This window comes from Rhinolophus sinicus, linkage group LG03, assembly GCF_036562045.2.
Source record: "Rhinolophus sinicus isolate RSC01 linkage group LG03, ASM3656204v1, whole genome shotgun sequence".
Taxonomy (NCBI): Eukaryota; Metazoa; Chordata; class Mammalia; order Chiroptera; family Rhinolophidae; genus Rhinolophus; species Rhinolophus sinicus.
In genome coordinates this window covers 194,955,856-194,977,688 of record NC_133753.1, presented here as the reverse complement: position 1 = coordinate 194,977,688, position 21,833 = coordinate 194,955,856, and the positions used below count along the sequence as shown (strand labels likewise).

Below are 21,833 nucleotides of genomic sequence, written 5' to 3'. Positions count from 1 at the left end.
CCTCTGGGAAACAGGATTATAATGCGGGAACAGGAACTATATTCCCAGGCCCCAGGAATGCAATTTACATACTTTAACAATGAGGACAGTAGTTTGGTGGAAACTTATTGGTGGAAAGGTTACAGATTTTTAACTCTAAACAGTTTTTTAACTCTGCAGTCATTATGTGAATATGATGGGGCGAACGGAGGTAAGGGAAATAAACAGACAAGCTTGGAAATTGACCTTCACTCCAAGTGACTTCGAGTGTCTTCGGAACAGGGACTTGTGTTACCCATCATAGCTAACAAAATGCCTTGAATACTGTAGAGTTAAAATAAACACTGGTGGGTACGTGGATACATTAATGATGACCGAAGAAAGGGAGACGCCAGATGATGTTAATAGGATACCCAGAACCAAACAGGGAATCAGGAGGCAGAGCCAGTGGAAAGGAAACAAGGAAACCCTACCAGGCATCACCGGGCTCAAAGCAGAGCTCAACGTTTGGGACAGACGGGACTGGGAAGACAGCAACCTGCTTTTGTTCCCCTAGGATATCAGGTTTTTTAAAAATCCTACTAGTCTCTTTTTTCAAGCTTTTAAAAATTTATGACATACCTCCTCCTTATTTTAGATTTGAAAGAAGGCACAATGAAAGTTCTTGTTTTCATTGTCAATCTCTAACTCTGAATAACATTTTCAGAAGAAGAAAGAAAGCTACCCGGTGATTCATGGTTTCCTTATTACTCATTTGGAGCCCTGGCTTTCCATCAAAGAACATAATGTGTATTCTTTTGCTTAATAATATAACATTTAAAGAAATGTTTTCATATTCTATCAAGTTGGTATTCTGAAAATATTCTTGGCCAAAGATAACTGTAGAAAAAAAAATCTTTTCAATCATCGAGTCATCAAGGTGTCCCAGAGTTTTTATCCTGAATTATGGTCATCAAGATGTTTTGGTATAGTATAGAGTTAACTTTCAAGAAATTTTCAGTATGTTTTTCATAGTAAGAAAGGGCGGGTTCTACTTGAACTATTCAGATATTGAATAAAAGGTACAATTTGATGATTCAAGTAGATAATTTAGTTACCTCCTCTGAAGCAAGTGCCCCCGGTCAGTTCAATGGAAATAGCAGAATGAAGTAATGACCACATGGAAGAAGGTGTGTGAAATGGCCCAGACATCACATGACATCAGTCATTGCTGGTCTGGCCCTTTTTGCTTACTTAGAAGTGAAGCTGTGGTGGTGAGAATTGCTCATGCGTGCTGAGCCAAGATCACACCCTTGAGTTACGTCACTGAGCACGTGCCTTGAATCAGTCAGCTTCCCCCGGCTTCCCTGCTCCTACCTTTCAAGTGTAATTGCATCTGAAGCATTTCATTCCGTCAGCAAATATATGTTGAGGTCTTTTATGTGCCAGGTACTATTCTCATATCCGTACAGGGCCCTTGTCCCCATGGAACCTACATGTATATGGAGCAAGACAAAAAATAAAAATCAGGAAAGTAGAAACATATGCATTGTAATTTCAATAATGATAATAGAAAAAGAAAGTTTAAAGCAGGGTGATTAGCTAGAATGAATGGGGTGATGTTTTTGATGGGGGCGGTCAATGGGATTCTCTCTGGGGAGGTGGTGTTTGAGGTGTGAGCCCTGAATGACACGCCAGCCGAGGAAATTGGAGACAGAACATTTCGGGCCAGTGCAAAGGCCCTGAGGTGGTTCCAGGAAGAGCAAGAAGGCCAGAATGGAGGGACTATGAACAGGGTGATGGGAATTGGTGAGATACAAGACTGGAGGTGATGCCAGCTGGGACCAGATCATGAGGGACCCTTGTCAACCTGCACTCCCTTTGAACTTTTTCTCAGTGTTATAGAAAGTGAATGGTGAGAGCTAAGCAGGAGCAGTGACATGCTTGGATGTCATTCTTTACAAGATCACTTTGGTTATCGCCGTAGCATTAGCTGACACCTCCATCAGTCCCGTGGTTATCGTTTCTTTTTTGTGGTGAGAACATTTAAGATCTAGTTTCCAAGCAACTTTGAAGTTTATAATACAGTATTGGTAACTACAGTTACCATGCTGGTCATTAGATCCCAGAACTTATTTATCTTATAACCAGAAGTTTGTAATCCTTGACCAACATCTCCCTACTTACCCTGTGCCCCAGCCCCTGGGAGCCACCAGTCCACTCTCTCTTTCAATGAGTTTGGCTTTTTTAGATTCCACATATAAGTGATATCAGATGGTACTTGTCTTTTCTGTCTGACTTAGCATAATGCCTTTTAAGTTCATCCATGTTGCTGCAAATGGCAGGATTTCCTTCTTTCTCTTGGCTGAATAATATCCCCATGTGTGCTGTGCATGTGTGGATGCATGCATGCGTGTGTGTGTGTGTGTGTGTGTGTGTGTGTGTGTGTATGTGTCTTACATCTTCTTTATCCAGTCATCAGCTGATGGACACAAGTTGTTTCTGTATCTTGGCTGTTGTGAATAATAGCACAGTGAACATAGAGGGTACAGATACCTTTTAATATTCATACATACCCAGAAGTGGTCATCATATTGCAATATGTAAGTGTACCAAATCAACACTTTGTACACCTTTAGCTCACACAACGTTATATGTTAACTATGTATCAGTTTAGGAAAAAGATCCTTTGGCTTTCTGTGTGGAAAATTCTCTCCAGGGCATACTACTGTAAACAGAGTAGCTATTTAAGATGCTGTTGCAGCAATCCAGGGATGATCATATGATTTGGGCTGGTGGTACAGCCACCGATGGGAGGGGATAGATTGATTGAGGATGTCTTAAAGGGATGGAGAGACTGTAATAGCTCCTGTTACATTACAGCAATAGCTCCTAGCTGTGGGGACTAGAAGTTTTATTGAGTGAGATGGGGAAGAGTACAAGAATGACAAGAGTTCAAGATTGGGGAGATGAAATATCCATAATGAGATTTGCACCCACATACCCCTGGCTTGTTTGACAATCCAGCCTCTGCTAACGCTGCCCTGTAAATAACATTAACAACAATTTGGCTGTAGTGTCTGTGTAATCCATTATGGTCCATGAGCGTGAAATTGGGGATTAGGTGTTAGGACTGAGCCAGTGGACTCAGCCTGCAGCCCCATGTAAAGTCCCATGAAGCCTGGGACAGCCAGTGTGATTGAAAAGGAGTGGAACCTGAGAAAGCTCCAGAAGCATCTAGAAGCATCCATGACTAGCACTGTGGCTGAGTTCTACCTGAGTCAGGGATCTAGAGCTCCTGTGAGGGAGATAAGAAGCTGGAGATACAGTCCATCCTTTCCCTTGATTTGTTCTGTGATTAAGGCTGTCTTTGACCTGGGAAAAGGTGGCTTCTCACTGAACACTAATGCTGGTGTTAGATGCAATTACAGTGGGTTCACCAAAGACTGTAACACACATGCACGTACATACACACACACAAACATAACGTGTGCATGTGTATATATATGTGTGTATGCACATATAGACAGATATAGATATGGATAGACATATGGATAGAGATGTAGAGAGATATATAGATATAGATTTTATATATATTACAGATAGGTATAGATTCCTCCTCATTGGGAATACCTGGGGAAAGAAAGAGGAGAAAGGGAAGGCGTTAAACTTGAAAAAAAGGGTAACCATAAAGAAACATCTCAAAGAAGTTACTATAATATATGCAGATAGTTTAGTACTAAAAATTGGTGTGCTGAAGGTCTCCTAATTAAAAAAAAAGAAGTGTTTTACACAGTTGTGATATTTGTACTCATAAATGTAACAGTGACTCAAAGTAATTCTTATGTAAAGCACGATCAAGGAACAAGACAAGAAAATACTGATCTAGGTGAAAAGGTACATATCATTTTGCATATTTTGTTGTTGCTTTTTCTTTTTTAAAGGTAAAGCACATTTCTGGCTGAATAACTTTCTAGTTATGTTTCCAGAAAGTTACTTAAGTGCTCTGAATTCGTAAATGGTATACATATTCTTAAAGTCATCACTCCTTTGAGATGGAAGTCGCATCGCATAAGGAAATTTTTTATTTTGAATTTAGAACTTACCTTTCAGAATGTTCAATCAGATAAATATATTCAAGAATTCTGTCTTTTCCTTTGGCAATTTTTACTAAATTTTGGCATTTCTAGTTGTATTCTAAAACAACAATGAGATATAATGTTAAAAGAACTACACTTTATATTTTAGTTAGGAAGGTATAATTTCTAAGGTTTTTAGTAAAATCTGTGTCTTTGAAAATTAAGCTACTGCTTTAAATACTATATCTCTGATTTCTCAGAGATTTGTTGGAGAGAAAAATGATTTGAGTAGCTGTGCTTTGGGCCATAAAATACTCCCATTATGTTCACTGGGGTGTTATTTCCCTTCACGTTATCAGCATAACAAAAATAGAAGATATTTCTCTGATGAATTTCTCATCAGGACTCTGGCAATTTATATAACTAATCCCGATTGTCTTGCTGATTATGCTTTTTTTATACATTCCAGGAGAAGTGGACTAGCAAAGCCTCTTTAAGATATTAGAGTTTAGGTGCCACTTGAAAGGAAAAAACAGAAGCTCTATCTTTAAAGCTTTAAAGCTACTGGCATGTCTGGAACTTTCTTGCTTGTCACTGAACTCTGAAACAAATGTGAACCAGTCTGGAAAAGCCCTGGCTTTGCACAAGAGGCCAAAGTCAAGACTGGGACTCTGTTAGGGGGTGGGGGGTGGGAGATGAGGGTAAAGGGGGATCAAATATATGGTGATGGAAAGAGAACTGACTCTGGTGAACACATAATGGGATTTATAGATGATGTAATACAGAATGGTACACCTGAAATCTATGTAATTTTACTAACAATTGTCACCCCAATAAATTAAAAAAAAAAAGAAGACTGGGACTCTGATAGACCACACTACTATTGCGTCAGGACTGTTTCCGTTCCTCTTGTTTAGCTGTACCTCATCTCTTCTCCTAGTTTGTGGTGATTTTCTATTTACAGAAGTGTGTGTGTGTTTGTGTGTGTGTGTATAAATTCTGTTGGATTCATAACTTAAATAACCTTGATACTGGACACTTATTTTTCACCTCTGACATGGAAATGGAACGTGGGATATGAAGTGGGCAGAAAGTACTTGAGATCTAAATTCTGGTTTGAGCTGTAGTGTAAACTTGATATTGTGGGCTGAACTCATTTTCCCAACAATATGTGAAAGTCCTGACCTGTGAATGTGACCTTATTTGGAAATAGGTTTTTGTAACTAGTAAAGATGAGGTCATACTGGATGTAGGATGGATCCTCCATCCAGTGACTGGTGTCCTTAGAAGAGGGGCATTTTGACAGAGCCACACAGACTGGAGAAGGTCACGTGATGGCACAGGCACACAGCGAGCAAGGCCATGCGAAGATGGAGGCAGAGATTGGAGTGATGCGGCTATAAGACAAAGGATGCCCAGGATTGCTGGAAGCAACCAGAACCTGCTAGAAGGGAGGCATGCAGCTGACATTTCCTCAGAGCCGTCAGAAGGAACCAACCCTCCTGACACTTTGATTTCAAATTTTTAGCCTCCAGAACTATAAGAGAATAAATTTCTGTTGCCTTAAGCCATCAAGTGTGTGGCAGTTTGTTACAGCAGCCACAAGAAACGCATACACTTGACATCAGACTCTTAAGAAACCATGAAGTCATTGAAGCACCCTCCCTGTCCTCTGCCCTTTGCAGCCTATGTCTGAAGGGACGGTCCCTTCAGTGCATCCATGTTCAACTGTACAATTCTGATCCTGCTTTTAAAAATTCAGCTCAGGATCTCATGACCAGAATGAGACTTCTCATCCCAGGGAAGCAGCCTTGCTTTCTGCTCACCAAGGAAGAGTCACCACTTTCCAGGAAGAAGATGCGCTTTCCTCTGTAAAAGAGCTTCCTCTGTGAGAAAGCAGTGACTAAATTCCATCTTCTTCTTGCCTGGTGAGTTTTCATTGTATCAGCTTCTCAAAAGTGGCCTGCTTGGGAAGAGCTTGTGTTTTGCAAAGCCAGAGTGAGCACACTTCCTGTCAGCTGACATTCTGGGTGAAGGGAGAGTTGAGTGCAGGGTTTGAAAGAGACCAGCCCCTCTGAGCTGAGCTCTAAGATGCTGATGGCAGAGGAGTAGCCAGGGGAATCTTGGCTGCTAGATAAACATCCTAAGTCTGGGTTACCCTTTTCTTCTGTAGGTTACCATTGGCTTGACGCCTGGAAGAGTCTTTTTTTATAGGGCATAAGGGCTCCTGGAGGCAGACAAACTAGAAGGTGCCCTGAGAACAGGTGCTTTTTCCACGTTAGTCTAGTATTTGCTGTTGCCTGCCATAGACATCTGACAAATGTCTGTTCATTTGCGTTTTTGAATGTAATTAGTCTACTAAATAGATAAATGATCATTTGAAACTCAACATGGCTATGGTGAATGACAAGGCTAATTGGACCAAAGAGGCTGGCAGGCTATTTTTAGAGATGCATTTAGGGACTAGATGCTAATAGAGTGGATATAACTTGGGTCATACTGGGGCGTAGAATAGAGTTTTTCATGCAGACAGCAACAATGTATGAAGCACCTACCCTGAGTCAGGTACTGTCCTAGGCTTTGGGGTCTTGGCTGTGGAGTGAATCAAGCCCTCAAGAGGTCATTGAGCTTCTCTGTGTGGGAGTAGGAACAAATAAACCCAGCACTGTAATTGCTGTTAACAAGTAAAGCAGGTGAAGAGGACTAGAAAAGGAGAGAGAACATTCTGAGAGTGGGGACTTCCAGGCCTACGGTGAACACCCGATGCTGAAGGCATGGATGGGGATGACCATCTGGGAGCAGGGGATGCTTCCAGAGCAAGGCAGGGAGAAGGACAGAAAGGTCATTTGGGGGAGTATTTCCTCCAGACCGCGTGGTTTCTGCTTTACTCTGTGACCATAAGAGCTCTTTGAGAGAAGTGTTCAGAGCACAGGGGTAAGCCAGACGAAATGGTCATCGAAGGAAGCAACTAATTAGACCTGTGCATTCAGAATCCCAAATCTTGCAGTCATATGTTAGCTAGAGTAGAGAGAGGAGAATGATGGAGGGAAGGAGGTCAGCCAGAGCATGACTGCAGCAGTTGGATAAGAGAGTCCTGTCGTGTCCTGAAGGGTCATCAGTAAGGAAATGCTGGAGTAACATTCCATCACTATGGAATATTTTGCAACTGGTGAAAAGTAAATAGTATATTCACTTCTACAGAGTTGGAAAGATGCCCAACGCATAGTTCAGGGACAAAAGCAGATTGTAGAGTAACGCATATAGAATCATTCTATTTATCCTATCAGTGAAAGTTTCCGTGTGTGTGTGCACATGTGCACATGCGCTTGCCATCCATCAGGACCATCTGAGGTGTGCTTCAGGACCCAAGGGCTTACCATCATAAAGGCTTATGGCTCACTCGCATGACCACAGGACCATGTGGGTCATCCAAGGGCCTCTGCTCCTCACTTGAGACCAAGGCGCAGAGAAGCTCCAATGTGTTTCCATGACGGTCAGAGAACGAAGTGGACTTGGCAAGTTGTTCACTAGCTTTGAAAGTTTCCATCCAGAAAGGAAATATATCACTTCTGCTCACACTTCATTCATCAAAGAAAGTTGCGTGGCCTGACTTACCTGGGGGAAAAAAAAAAAAAAAGGAAAAGAAAAGAAAATGCTGACATGCAATTGTACCATGTGCCCAGAGGAAGAAAGCTAGAAAATTTGGTAGAGTCCTCACGAGTACCAGAATCATGGAGAATGAATTGGAATGGGCAAAAATGAGGAAGGATACACACTTTGGGGGATGGAAAGAAGGAGTGAAAGAAGGTATGGAAGCATAATTCCTAACAAACGGAAAGGTAATGAGCCAACCTGGTGGAAATAAAGATGGAGAGACAGGCAGACAGTCGCAGTAAGCTGCAGTCCTACAGTAAGAAGACATTGGTTGTGAGTGTGGGCGTGAAGGGGAATTGTCACAGGTGATTCTCGAAGGTTTGCATCTGGTTTGTTTGGTGGCAGAGACATCATGGGCAGTATCGAGTTTCCATGGAAGAGGAAGAGATTTAAGAGCATCAAGGAGATGCTCTTGGTTTGAAACTGGTGGAACCCACCCGACTGCATTCGACTTTTTGGTACTTTTTACCCACATGTTCTTCAGATGTGCCAAATGCATTTTGGTTTTACATATGGCCTTATTTGAAATTGCTTTGGAAAGCAGGCTAAGGGGAAAAAGATGGAGCCTTCTGGGATTAATAAGAAGTAAAGAACATTCCCCTGTGGGACGTGCAACTGCTCTTGACTTTCCTCCTTCCCATCCAGCATGTGGAATGCTGCCCGGGCACCACTAGCTGAGCTCCCAAAATGCTGCCACTAAAATCCAAGACTTAATGTACTGTGACTTGCTTGATTGACCTTTAAAAAATTCATTTTGACATCTAAAAAGGAACACTCAACAGGATTAACAGGATTCAGGAAAGTGAACCTCTGTTCTCCGTTTGGTTCCCATAGATAAGCCTCCTGTGTGCTTCCATTTCAAAGTTCAAACTATTCGCAGAAGTGTGTCTTAATTGAAATAATGTTAGAGTTTTAAGCTGTCCAGAATTAAGCTGTCTGAAAGTTACGATAATTACAAAGACATGTTCAAGTTTTTCATATTAGAAGAAAAAGAATGTAAAATAGAGGTTTTCTTGAGTTAATTGGTGGTGAATTCTGATACCTGAAAATATTCATTTAATACCTCTTGTAAAGATTTTGCCTAAATGCTATGTGTGGAAATAATATCTTAATTGAAAATATTTCCTATACATTTGCCGATATAAGAGATTCTGAAGAAAACTTAATTTTCCAATAAGCCATGAATACACAACAGGTGTTTTTCTCATCCTTAAAATAAACTTTTTATGTAGCTTAGTGGTTCTCACCCAGAGGTGATGTACCCCTTGGAAGACATTCGACAATGTCTGGAGACATTGTCAGTTGTCACATTTTTAAATGTGGAGTTCTCCTGGCATCTGGTGGGCAGGAGCCAGGTATGCCACCACCCATCTCCCGACACACAGAACGGTGCCCACCACCCAGGACTGTCCAGGCCCAAATGTCAACAGCGCGAGGCTGAGGAAGGCTGCTCATCAATCTGTACAGACAACTGCTTTTTTATTACAATACGTGGCACAGTTCACCATGACTCTGAAGGAGGAAAGATAAGCCCGATGTCCGCCCATAAATAACTTAATGTTCTAAAGCTCAGCTAGCCGATCCTGAGTGCTGAGGACCAGCTTTGCGTCCATACCCATGAACTGCTCACATCAGTCTGCAACGGTGTGGATACCAAAGCTGGAAATGCCCATGTTTTGAACTCTCTTTAAATCCCTCTCTTTAAATCCACCCAGAGCAGAGTCTTGTCCAGGTCGTTCTCATGAATACACATCCTGGCTCCCAGTGGAGCAGGGGATACAGTGTCTCCAGGTCTTTCCCATGGTCTGGGGACTCAGGACTCCTTAAAGGAACACAGGCTGTGCTGTGAGTGTGGGCAGGCTCTTCCCTGAGCCCCTTTTGTGCAGTGAAGAGCTGTGTGGCAAAGCTCACTCAAGGCCACTTGCCCTATTTCCCTGCCCTCAGTTCTTTTCCCACATGATTCATTACCTTTTTATGCATTTGATGATGTTCTTCTGCTTCCACTTCCTTTGTAGTGAAAACGGCCTGTTTTACTGCCTCCTAAGCCATTGTCTTTCCCATTCCAAGAGTTTCTCTAAGTTGTTTCATGTTGATGTTTTTGAAGTGACATTCACATGACATATATCGCGTCCAGCGCAACACGGACAGTGAGAGAACAAGAAGGGGCGGCGAAGGGTTAAGAAAGAAACAGAAATCAAGAAAGTTTTGAAACAGGGGCCAAGGGTCTCACAGCCTCAAAGGACTGAGAGCCCTGAATCGGGCCCCTTGTGGCTTTTATTGATGCACATACAAGGAAGTAGCATTGTTTTTACTACGGTCTGTGAGTCTCATACATGATACCAGAAAACTGGTTCAGACCAATCACCCTTGCCTGTCGAAAGTCCCATGATGTATAAATGATTATTGTTTGTACCTCCCCAGGGGACAAAACCTTTATGTGGAAAACTTACTGACATGGAGAACTGACGTTATCACTTCCCAAGCAGGTTGTGGGAAGGAATACAGCCACAGAGGCAGAAGCTCTCCTTAGACGGGGGAAGGTGGGGGGCTGTACCCACCTCTGTCAACTCCGTGAGTTCTCCTGGTGGTCCCCACACGACTGTGCCTGTCTTAGGTCGTCCCTTTCTTGAGGAATCTTACCTGTCATTGGCTAGCCAGCCATCCTTTGGGGCCAAACAAGGAGATGGCATAAAGGTGAAGCAATGTCCCTGAAAGGAACAGTCTTACTGACTCTTCTTTCTTTTTAGGGATAGGCACGAGGGGACAGATGGGCAGGCAGCTGCATGACAACAGACAGAAATTAGCCATTTCAAAGGGAAGAATTTAGTGGCATTTAATACATCCACAATGCTGTGCAACTCTGACCTCCCTCTAGTTCCAAAATATTTGTCGTCACCCCAAAAGGAAACTCTGTTCCTATGAAGCAGTTACTTCCCATGTCCCTCTTCCCCAGCCCCTGGAAACCACCAATCTGCTTTCTGTCTCTGTAAATTTACTCATTGTGGATAAGTCATGCAATAGAATCATGCACTGTGGGGTCTTTTGTCCTAGCTTTGATCATGTAGCATAACATTTTTGAGGTTCATCCAGATTACAGCAAGTATCAGTACATCACTCCTTTTCATGGCCGAGTAGTATTCCATTGTATGGACCTACTGCTTGCCATTTATCTTTCATGTGATGTTGGATGTTTGTGTTTCCATCTTGTGGCTGTTGCATAATGCTGTTGCAACCATGTGTGTACAAGTATTTGTTTGAATACCTGTTTTCAGTTATTTAGGGCATATGCTCAGGAATGGAATTGCTGGGTCATGCGGTCATTCGACATTTAACTCTTTGAGAAACTGCCCATCACTGAACCATCTCTAAGCTGTTTTATTCTGTTTGTCACATGTCCATGCTCTTTGCATCTATCTCCTTTCACTAACTCCCCCAGACAACACCTGTCCACCCTCCCTGGGTCTCACAAAACCATTTCATAGATAACTTAACGGGCATTCTAAAGCTCAGCTCGCCAACTCTGAGTGCTGAGGACCAGCTTTGCATCCATACCCACGAACTGCCGCCATCATCCTACTGTCTGCAACGGTGTGGATACCAAAGCTGGAAATCCCCACCTTTTGAAGTAGAACAGTTTTTCTCCATCACAACAGTCGGTCCTTTACCCTAACCCAGTGAATTTGTCTGCACATGCTGTCTTGTGTTGTCACAGTATTATTATTTCTTAAACGGTGCGGTGCCTGGTGTTCTCTGCAGCCTTTAATTTTCCCCCTTGGAAATGGGACTCTCTGTGACTCTTGCAACCCTTCTCCTCTGCCTGCAGGTGTCGTTCTTCCTGTTCATCATCTTCGTGGTGTACACCATGCTGCCCTTCAACATGCGAGACGCCATCATTGCCAGCGTGCTCACCTCCTCCTCCCACACCATCGTGCTGAGTGTCTGCCTGTCTGCAACGCCGGGGGCCAAGGAGCACCTGGTCTGGCAGGTGGGTGACTTCGCACATCTTGTTGGGGCTGTGTGAGGTGCCACGCGCCTGCTCAGGGGGGGACTGTTGGTACCTGGCAGCTGCTCAAGTTCTGTTCTTCTCTGCCCTTGACTCGGGCTATTGCTAAAGGGTGGCGGCCACACACACACACACCCCTCCATCAGTGGAGTCAACACTCACTTAGCAATTAGCAACAGCGGAAACTGGAAATGGGAATTCCATTTCACTGATTGCTGACTGGTGGTGTGATTTTAATGGTTAAAAGCTGTTCTCATTATACATTATAATTCAGCGCTCTTATTTTTAGAGTGAATAGGTTATAAATTAAATTCATAATTCCCCATCTCTCTCTACTTTGATATCCAAAAACCCCTCTTTACAGAAGACAAAAGATTTCTCCATTTTTAATCATCTGGCAGGTCCATTTATATTTAAAAAATGTATATATATTTAAAATGCTGTGACAGCAAACTTGTTTTTACTAATAAGTGGTATTTCAAAGAAGCCATCCCATTTAATTAGAAGCATTTGAACAGCGATTTGATGTTCTGTCGTGTGCATCTGTAAGCACGAGGGTCAGGGGTTTCATATTATTCCTAACAGTCTCTTTTTTACCTGTAAAGAAACGTGTTTTATTTTAGTCTCTCAGAACCAAACGTAAGAAATGCAGCTCTGGTGTAAAATGCAATGGGCTGAGGGAACTGGTGACAAACAGCACTGTGGTTGGAAAGGGGATTGTGGATATGGGTCACCTGTGCCCTGTGGTGCCTGAGAAACTAGTTTGTCATGTGCTTGATGGAGTGTTTTGTTTGGGAACGTGAAATACACCTGGAGGCTGACCCTTGGGTCTGTAGTGATCTCTCTTGGCTGGAAAGTTTCTAGTGATCTCTTTTCTTAATATTCGTCTCCTCGTGCATATGTGTAACACAACGTTCACAGAGCAGCCTGAAGGGCCTGTATCTCGTGGCACTGGCTGCCTGTGAAGGCCATGGCCCTGGTTTGGCACCATGGGCTCCAGTTTCACACTGACTTGTTCGAAATGTACTAAGAAGCATCCTCTCCCAGGAAGCACGGGAAAGCCATGTTTGTCTCCCGTGTGTCCCCTGTGACCGAGCAGACATGCCAGGAACGTGTACACCTAGACACAGATGAAGGCCACTCAGTAACTGATCAGATGAAAGAGTGAAGGTGGGTGTTTTACTAAAAGAAATAATCCAGCTGTGGCTGGGAAGAGGTGGGAGAAGTGTTCCTTTTCACATGAGCTCTGCCCAAGGATTTATTTCCTTTTCCTGCATGTCAGAGCCTCCCCTGAGGAGGCTCTGTTCTCCCATAAATTCCACTCTTCCACCTTCTGTTTTGCGGGGCCATTAAGCTCAGCCAGAGGGAATCTCATGCAGGGCCAGGCAGTGGGTGTTTCCACCACTCGACATTATGAAATCACTGCAGGAAAGTGGTCTCACACAGCAACAGGTACTCAAACGTGTCTCACGGCTGTCAGCACCTTCTTGGTTTGGGGGACCCTGGAATGCATCCCTTCCACATTTTGTACCTAACTTTTGTGCACCTTCACAAATCAATAAAGTACCTGCTGGGGCAAATGTAATAGAAAAATATCCGGGAGATAAGGATTATAATACCTGCCTATAAGGATCAAATGGGATTTAGAAAAAGAAGTAAAATGTAAGTGCTTTGCAAAGAGCCTGGCATATTCTAGGTCATCAAGTATGTATCGAGTTTTTGGTTGTTTGTTTGTTTGTTTGTTTTTTTAAGCACTTCCATTACATTTTATTGGTAAAAGAAAACAAAGGGGGGGGGAGAATGTAATCTTAAATTTTTATTTACTCAATTTCTAAAACCAGCACAGAAAAATACTTGTCAGTGGACAGCCAGATATAAAATAATTCTGGAATAGCAAAAAGAACAAAAATTCTTCGTTCCATAGTATTTTGTATAAGAATAACATTGAAAGGAATAGAAGAACATAAGATCAGTTTTCCATCCTTTCAGAAATAATTTCTCAAGGACTCCAAGAGCCGGGGAAGAACAAAATATGCCCGTAGATTTAACAGGGAAGGTTCCTAGGTAAACATCAAACTAAAGAAGAAAAGGGCTGGACCTATAAATATAATACTGGTTTGTGATGTGAGAAAAACACTTTATTGAATTCTTTTAATGACAAGTGTATATAAGTCAGAATGCTGCAGATTGGGTGGCTATATTGCTGTGGTGTACCTGATTAAAGCAAAACTACTTAAAATAAGGTATATCGATCTAACAGAAAGAGAAGGGTTGCCCGTCAGCGATGATAAACATCACAGTGGCTTCTAAACCAATAAAGGTAGAGTGCATTTTATTTAACATGGAACAAGATTTATAATTTTTGTTTCGTTTTATTTTTTGAACACTGGCAATCCACTGATAGGATGCAGCACTTATCTATGAACCAAAATACTGACTTAATAGCAAACCCTAGTCCCCATCCATGTTGAATATCAGTGTTTGTCATTTTCAGGAAATTCATTTTACCAGCATTTGTCCTGAAGTAGAATTCACTCTTAGCCAGGGACACTCATATATCACCGAATTGAGGAATGTAGTTATTAACTGGAAATTATGGATGATATTTCCTAACACATTTGAACACAAAGTATAATTCCTAATACATTTCTTTCTTTTAATTTGAAATGATCCCAGACCTACCAATCTATTGTAAATCCAATACAGAGAAGTTTTCGTTCCTAAACCATTTCAAGGCAGGTTGCCAACTTGATGGATGTTCCATCAACCAAATGCTTTCACATGTATTTCCTACAGTTCCATTCCTCTGCGTAACCAGAGCGAAACTCTCCAAATCGGGACATTCACATTGCCCCGTTACTGCCATTCCAGTTCCTCCAGCTTTCCCGTCAATGTCCTTTGAGCAAAGGGCTCAGGGAAGAGTCACACCTTGCGCTGTGTTCTCAAGTCTCTTTCGTCTCTTCCAGTCTGGAACAATTCCTTCGTCTTCCTTTGGCTTTCATGATCTTAACACCTTTGAAGATTGCAGGCCAGTTGTTTTGTAAGTGGCCTTCAGTTTGGGGTGTTTGATGTGTCCTCCCAAAGAGGCTGAGGTTACGTATCTTTGGCAGGAACCACAGACGTCGCGGTGCGCCTGCATCTCGTTCCATCAGGGTACATAAGTCCACTTTGTCTCGTGACTTACAGTGGTCATTGTGTTATGCTGCTGTCCACCAGGCACTTCCGCTTTCAAGGGGCCCTTTTCCTCTTTCTAATTAATACGTATTTGTGCAGAGGTACTTTGAAGCGAGCCAAATATGCTATTTTATTTACTTATTTATAGCTACATGGTTTTTTGTTTCCCTATTCTATTCAACAGGTTATTCACTGTTTGCTTTGTTGTCCATATGGCCTCAGATTTGTCCAGTGGATCCCCTCAAGCTGGCGTCACTGACTTTTTGACATGTCCCTGTCCTTACTTCCTGGCACAACCCGATGTGTCAGGTCCATCTTGTGCGTTTCCTGCCTCGGCCTTAAACTCAGTCATCTCTCCAAGGAGCCCGGGTTCTTTTCAGTGAGGAATGGCATCCAGGAGCAGGATCTGGGCTTTGTGTCTTGTCACTGGGTTGTCACCAAGGCCAGGCCCACACACATTTACATCTGCATTTGTTTCTATAGATACTGATTTATTAAACACAAGGTTTCGCACCAATAGCTCTATTTTTAAGTCACCGTAGGTTTCATGCCAGTTTCTCCCTTTCCATTATGGCTGCCTTGACCGATAGTGAAAAGAATTAGCCCCCTTGATCCTTAATATATTGACTTATTTGATGAATGCCTATGTGTGATTAGTCTCCTATCTCATATGCCACCGCCTCCATCCACATGGTGCCTTCTCACTTGGCTCAGTTTCCTCTCCCCTCCTCCCACCCACACACCCCTCCCTCAGCTCGAGCTCTGACACCCCTTGCAGGTGAGGGTGCCCCCCACCTGGGGCTCTGATGCCCTGTCCACATGTCCATTAAGGGTGTCTCCTCCCCCAGCTGGGGCTCTGGCACCCCTTGCATGTGAGGGTGTCACCCTCCCTTAGCTCAGACTCTGTCCCTGGTGCTTGACTTTCCCCTCTGTCGACACTTCTGGCACCCAGCCCAGCTTTGTCACTTTGGGCGAATTCAGGGGATGGGGACGAGTTCCCCCACCCCCTGTGGGTGCAGATGTTTCCTTGCTGTGCTGATGGCTGAGCGCTGAGTTCTTTGGTAGGAAAACAACAACAACAACAACAACAAAAAAGACAAGAAAGGCAAAGAAGAAGAAGGGAAGGAATGCGTTTTGAACAGAGTTTATTTGTGGAAAAGAAGATTCTCTCCAGTTACTCTCTGTGATTCCCTTTGTACCGGTTTCAGCAACTTTCCTTCTCATTCTTTCCCATCTTTGTTTTGCTCACTGGGTTTTGAAGAAACGTTTTTCTGGAATCTGGGACTATGAAGGGAATCCGGAATCCCTTAATAACAAAGGGGACAAACTATTTAAGTATCAGGAGACTAAATGAAAGGCAGTTTCACATTGTCTGTGCTAGAATATTTTATTTATCAGAACCTCAGCAGAAGCAGGCAAAGCCCTCAGCCATCCGGATTAACTAGAAAATGAGAAGCTTGCTTGTCTGAGCAGCAGCACGGGCATCTGACGGAAAGGTCCACGAGAGCAGCCAGGAGCCTTTTCTGCTTAGGATTGCATCAAGGCACAGGGAAACTGAGGCTCAGAAACCACAGTGAGCCCTCCGCCTCCTGGGGCCGCCTCTCTGAGCCTTTCAGGTGGTAGTCAAGCCGCCCTTTAGACAAGATAAGGAAGCTGGCCAGGGGTCTTGCCTCCCACACCGAGGCAGTGGGTCCACGGATCAGTAGCTTGGTCCTGCCTGCAGCCTGTGTTTTGCAGTATTTACTTCTTATTAAATAGATGTCCGGTCTGTTCTCATTTGCTAAACTTCTGTGGATCTGCATCGCTGTCAGCAGGAAGCCGAACCATCCTCAAGGAATTTTCAGATATTCCTGTTTATATGTCACAGCTGCATTTTTGTTTCTGAAACTGACTTAACTCTTCGTACGTTTTTATTTTCTTGGTATGTAGAACACATTCTGAGTTTGCACTTCATACGTCTTTTATTTTCCCATGATGGAGGAGGGGATTTGAATATAGATTTCCTGAAGCAGCCAGCTCTGTGAGAATCTGTACTTATTGTACAAGATAAGCTGAGGAGTGCTTATTGATTTCCTAACAGGATTACTCATATTTTACAGACATTTTATAGGATTCCTTTACATGGTGGATACTTTTAATATCTTTAAGTTGTGAAATAATTTGAAAAATTTTTAGATTAGACCTAAAATAGGAAATATAGCCCATTTTCTTTGGCAAGTGTGTAATCAGTAGTGATGCAGATTTGTTACATAACTGCTTCTTTTTCGGTATAATTCAGGAACTGTATATTGGAGTCTGGAATTAAATTGCATTTAGGATCTAATCTGAGAAGCTGAAAGGAAAAACAGCAGGTTGCCAGCTGCCCAATTTCTGGCTGTGGAAGAGACTAATTGTTAGGAATGTGGACCTCTGTTCCTGCTTTGTCTTTAGAGAATAACAGGATATTAGTGTTTTCCACGAGGGGGGAAAACAAGACTACACCACTGTTCATTCTGTGTAGCACCCGGTTATCGATCATGGTCCATGTGCTGTTTCAGCAAAGCTATCCTTTATCTGTTCCAACAACGTAATGATTTGGAAGGAGTGGGGGTAAGCATGGAGAAGAGGTAAAAACAGGAATGTGCCTAATGAAACCGAACCCTAAAGCAAACCTCAATGCACCCCACAGTCCTACGGTCCTTTCTCCTTCCTTCTCCTTCCTCCAGCCCAACAGATAAACCCTTTTCTGCTCAAAATGGCAGGACCTTTGCACCATCACCCACCAGAGAGAGTTTGGTTGGGCAAGTGAACAACAACAAACATTCGCATGTTCCTGCAGGGCATCAAATCACTTCAAAAATGCTCTGGAAATTTCTAGAATGAAACTATGAGCATGTCTGAGACAGAGACCTGTCATATTGGCAATTAAGTATTTTACTATAATGTTGGACTGAGACCTAGTTTGTTTTCCAACATTTGTGAGGCTATTTGGGGGAAAGGCTCGAAGGATCAGAGATAAAGGAAAACCCTATCAGACCATGAGTTTAGTCTTGGAATTTGATGAAAGGAGCATGAAAAAGTTCTTGAAAAATAAGAGATGATGGTCCATCAGCTGCGTCCATCCTCTTCTTGAGTCTCTCTGCTGTACTCTGTGCCCTCTGTTTGTTCAAAGCAATGGATTCCCATCAAATACGATGTATTATTACAGATTGATTCAATGTTCCACCCATTTTGGTCCAGTGCAGAACAATTCTGAAGGGACATTTCAGCTCTGAAGCTCCTGTGCTTTTGTCCGAAGCTGTCAGGTCTGCATCACAGCTCAGTGTCTCCTTCCGACTTGTCCAGCTTCCTTCCCTCCCCATGGGCAGTGAGCCAATGGCCACTCCACAATAAACAGTGAACTGTGTTTTAGAATGTGCTTCCTGGAGAACCAAACGGGTACATTGCATGAACTTGGACCAATTCTTTAGTTTCGTCAGTTTTCTCATCTGTAAAATGGCAAGGGTAACACCAGCTGCCCACAGTTGTTGCTGGCCTTGGTGCTGATTACAGGAATTCACATGTACTGAGACCGGTTATCAGGCTGGGCTGCTCTGCAGCCCTCAATGTAGACAGCAGCAGCAGTCAGGCACTTTACTAAGTGTAAGTGGCTTTACAGAAGCTAAGAGAAGTAGGACATAAAAATACTTGGAGAGGAGTATGTTAATAATTGAAGTCCAGATGGCTGTGGAGTTGAGTAGGGCAGGAGTTGGATGTGTAACACCCTCAGGGTCTAGGTCTGGTGTGATTGACCATCCTGCAATATGCTCTACCCAGTTTCAGGGCAGTGAGCGTAATCCTGGTGACGTACTAGAATCCCACACTCCACTAGTGAGTGGAGTTGGGAAGTTTTACTAATGCTTGAGGATCTGAGCTCCTGTAGGTTAACAATGTCTGGTTTTGGAAACTTTGAGACAGCTCATTTTTTGTCAGGAGTGAGAAGGAGAAATTAAAGAGGAGACACTTCTGGGGTCACGTGATGGCAGAACATCTTGGACCCTTGTCCCACCCTTTCTCTGGAGTGTCTTTTTCCCTGCAGAAGCCCAGTGCTGTTTCCCAGCCAAGCTCATTCAGACCAGCCACATGGTGCCTTGATAGGATAGATCTGACCACCCTGTGTCCCAGTTTTGTGGTCATGGGGACATGTCCCTCTACAGCTCCATCTCTCTGCATCCTTCCTACCACACCCCGGCTGAGATGCTGTGTTGGTTTCCTGGGACTGTAGTGACAAATTACCACTAATGTGGGTGTTTAGAACAACAGCAGTTGTTTTCAAAACTGCAAAATTTATTCTCTCACAGAAATCAAAACCAAGGTGTTGGCAGAGTGGGTTCCCTTTGGAGGCTGAGGGAGAATGCGTTCAGCCTCTCTCCTAGATTTCAGTTGTTGCCAGCACTCCTTGGCTTGCGGCTTTAGAACTTCAGTCTGTGCCTCCACCTTCACATGACCTTCTTCTCTTTGTGTCTCCACATCTCCTCCCCTCTCTTTTATAAAGACACTGGCCATTATTTTCAGAGCCCACTCTGAATCTGGAATGATCTCATAGCAACATCCTTAACTTAATTTCACCTGCAGAGACCCTCATCCCCCCAAAAGGTCATATTCTCAGGTTCCCAGTGGACATAACTTTGGGGGGCTTCTATTGAACCCACTGCAGATACCAACAGCCGCAGCTGGACTATGGTGCCACCCTTCTGCCACCATGGGTCACTGCGGTCTCGTCATATATTCTCCCTGATCAGAGACTCTGTGGGGCTCCCCATCTCTTGTCTGCTCAGGTATTACTGAGCTCTGTGGTGCACAACATAGGAAGATACCTCCTTAGACGATATCCATGGTAACACATAAGAAAATAAAGCAAAACAGCAAGAATTTAGACTGAGGAAACCTGGGGATTCACCCTGGTTTCAACAAAACTATCACCTAGAGGGCAATAAACTGTATGATTTGAAGGAAGTAGCCATCTATTCCTGTTTAGAGGTTTTCCTTTCTTTTTTTTTCTTTAAAGAACGGATCTTGAACTGTATCAAAAGACTTTTTTTTTTTTTTTTTTTTTTTAATCACCCATGGGCAAGATTGTATGATTATCTTCCCTTTTGTATTATTTAACAGTTCTTGAATTTCTGGGATTAACTGAGTAGGTCATGTTGTGTTTTTATCTAATTTGCTGCTTGATGCCTTTAACCAATAACTTATGAAGGAATTTGTGTCGGTTTTGATGACAAGAGAGCAAACAGGCAGCACTGGCCGAGGGCCACGGGTGGTTCTGTGCTCCACTCATGTATGAGCACTTGTCACCTCAAATGTTCACATACGTGCCATTAAATTAGGTGCCATTCCCTTTTTTCCTGTGGAAATTATCCTGATGAGATTACTTTCTCTTCTGGAGTTTGTTTTTGTCAAAGGTATTTTCTTATAGATACATTCTCCTTCATCCAACTCTATTTCCTAGTGTTGAGAAATCTCTTTACATGGTTCCAATTATCTCTGTACTTGGGTTTACTTCTCCTTGGTTACTATCTTATTCTTGGGATTTGTCCTTTCTCTTAATTCCGGATTCACCTAGTTAATGTTTTGTTTATATTACTTTCTTTTTCCAAAGAACGAGTTTTGGTATATTTATATTATTTTTATTGATTTTCTGAGTTTTTATTTCATTTTTTTTCTTCAATTTTTTAATGTATATTTTTTGTTTGGCTTTTTATTTGTAACATCTAGTGTTAGATGCTTAATCCATTTATTCTTTTTTCTTATTTATTTATGTAAGTACTGAAGGCCATAAATTTTCCTTTAAATCCTGTCTTAGCTCTAGTCATTATATGTGCTCATCATTCTTATTTTCTAGATAATTTACTGGGTTTGAATTTCTTTTTTGACACAAGAGAAACTTTTGTCGTCATCATTTTATTTTTAGGTGATTTTTTTCTTTTCTGTTTTTATTATTAGCTTTTTGTTGTTGTTTTTACATTAAAATTAGAGAATTGTCTATGTTCTTTCTACTTTTTAGAGCTTATTGAGGTCATTGTTTGGTAATCTAAGGCCAGCCCCCATTTTTCTTTTGCCTTACAACAGAATTAATCTTTCTGCCTGGTTGCCCAATGGGCTCCTTTACTTTTGAAGTCCAACAGCTTTACTGGGCTTTGATGTTCTATTAATACTTTGGGCTTAATTTTTTTTTCCAGAGTACCCTTTTAATATGAACTATATGCTACTACTACTAGTAGTAGTCAGTTATCTCATCATTAGCATTAGCACTTACTGAGCACTTGTGGAGGGTAAATCTCTGTGTTAAATGACACTCAAGCAGTTCTGTTCCCCCATAGCCAGTGCAGATGCTAAGAGAACCTTCATGCCACGGCATGTGCCTGCTTCCAGCGATATGCCTGGTGAAGTTCTTCCTTCTGGAGCCCAGACTCCTGGACATCCTGAATCCAGGAGGGCTCCCCCCAACATTCACTCAGTTGTAAGCCAGGGACTTGGCTTCCACACGTCTGGGTGGACCCCTCAGCTTGGAGAGGTACCGCTCCGTTTCCTTTCTTATGTCTACAGCCGCCTCCATGAGGGTTCTCTACAAAGTCTTGTCTCGGCTTCTTACCACTAGGTCTGCTTGCATTCGGTAGCCCTTACACTCACTTTGGAGTCTGGAGTTTCTACTGATCTCCTAATTTTGTTGAAAATATAAATTACATGTGTAAATCTCAGGTCATTTGGTGTTCCGGATAATTTCCAGGTAAAGAAGAATTGTTATTTTTATGTGTCAAACTGGAAATATTTAGTCTTTGACCATTATCTTGGTTTCTTACAATTTCACCTCCTGTGCCGTGTCTGAGTCTCAAATTCTAGGTCAAGTTATTGACCAAGAATGGGAAGGGGAAGAAGGAAAGAACAGATGAACAGACTAAACAGAGTTTTATTAAATAGGTTGGCATATTGGTAGCACAGGTTGC

The 21,833-nt window shown here is 42.6% G+C and overlaps 1 protein-coding gene across 1 annotated transcript in view; it reads left to right on the top strand.

Moving 5' to 3' along the window:
- ADCY2 (adenylate cyclase 2) overlaps positions 1–21,833 on the top strand; it is a 348,589-nt gene that overhangs the window by 99,906 nt on the left and 226,850 nt on the right. The window contains exon 3 of the mRNA XM_074329098.1: positions 11,515–11,676. Within this exon, the coding sequence (XP_074185199.1) occupies positions 11,515–11,676 (162 nt within the window). The remainder of the gene's footprint in view (positions 1–11,514; positions 11,677–21,833) is intronic.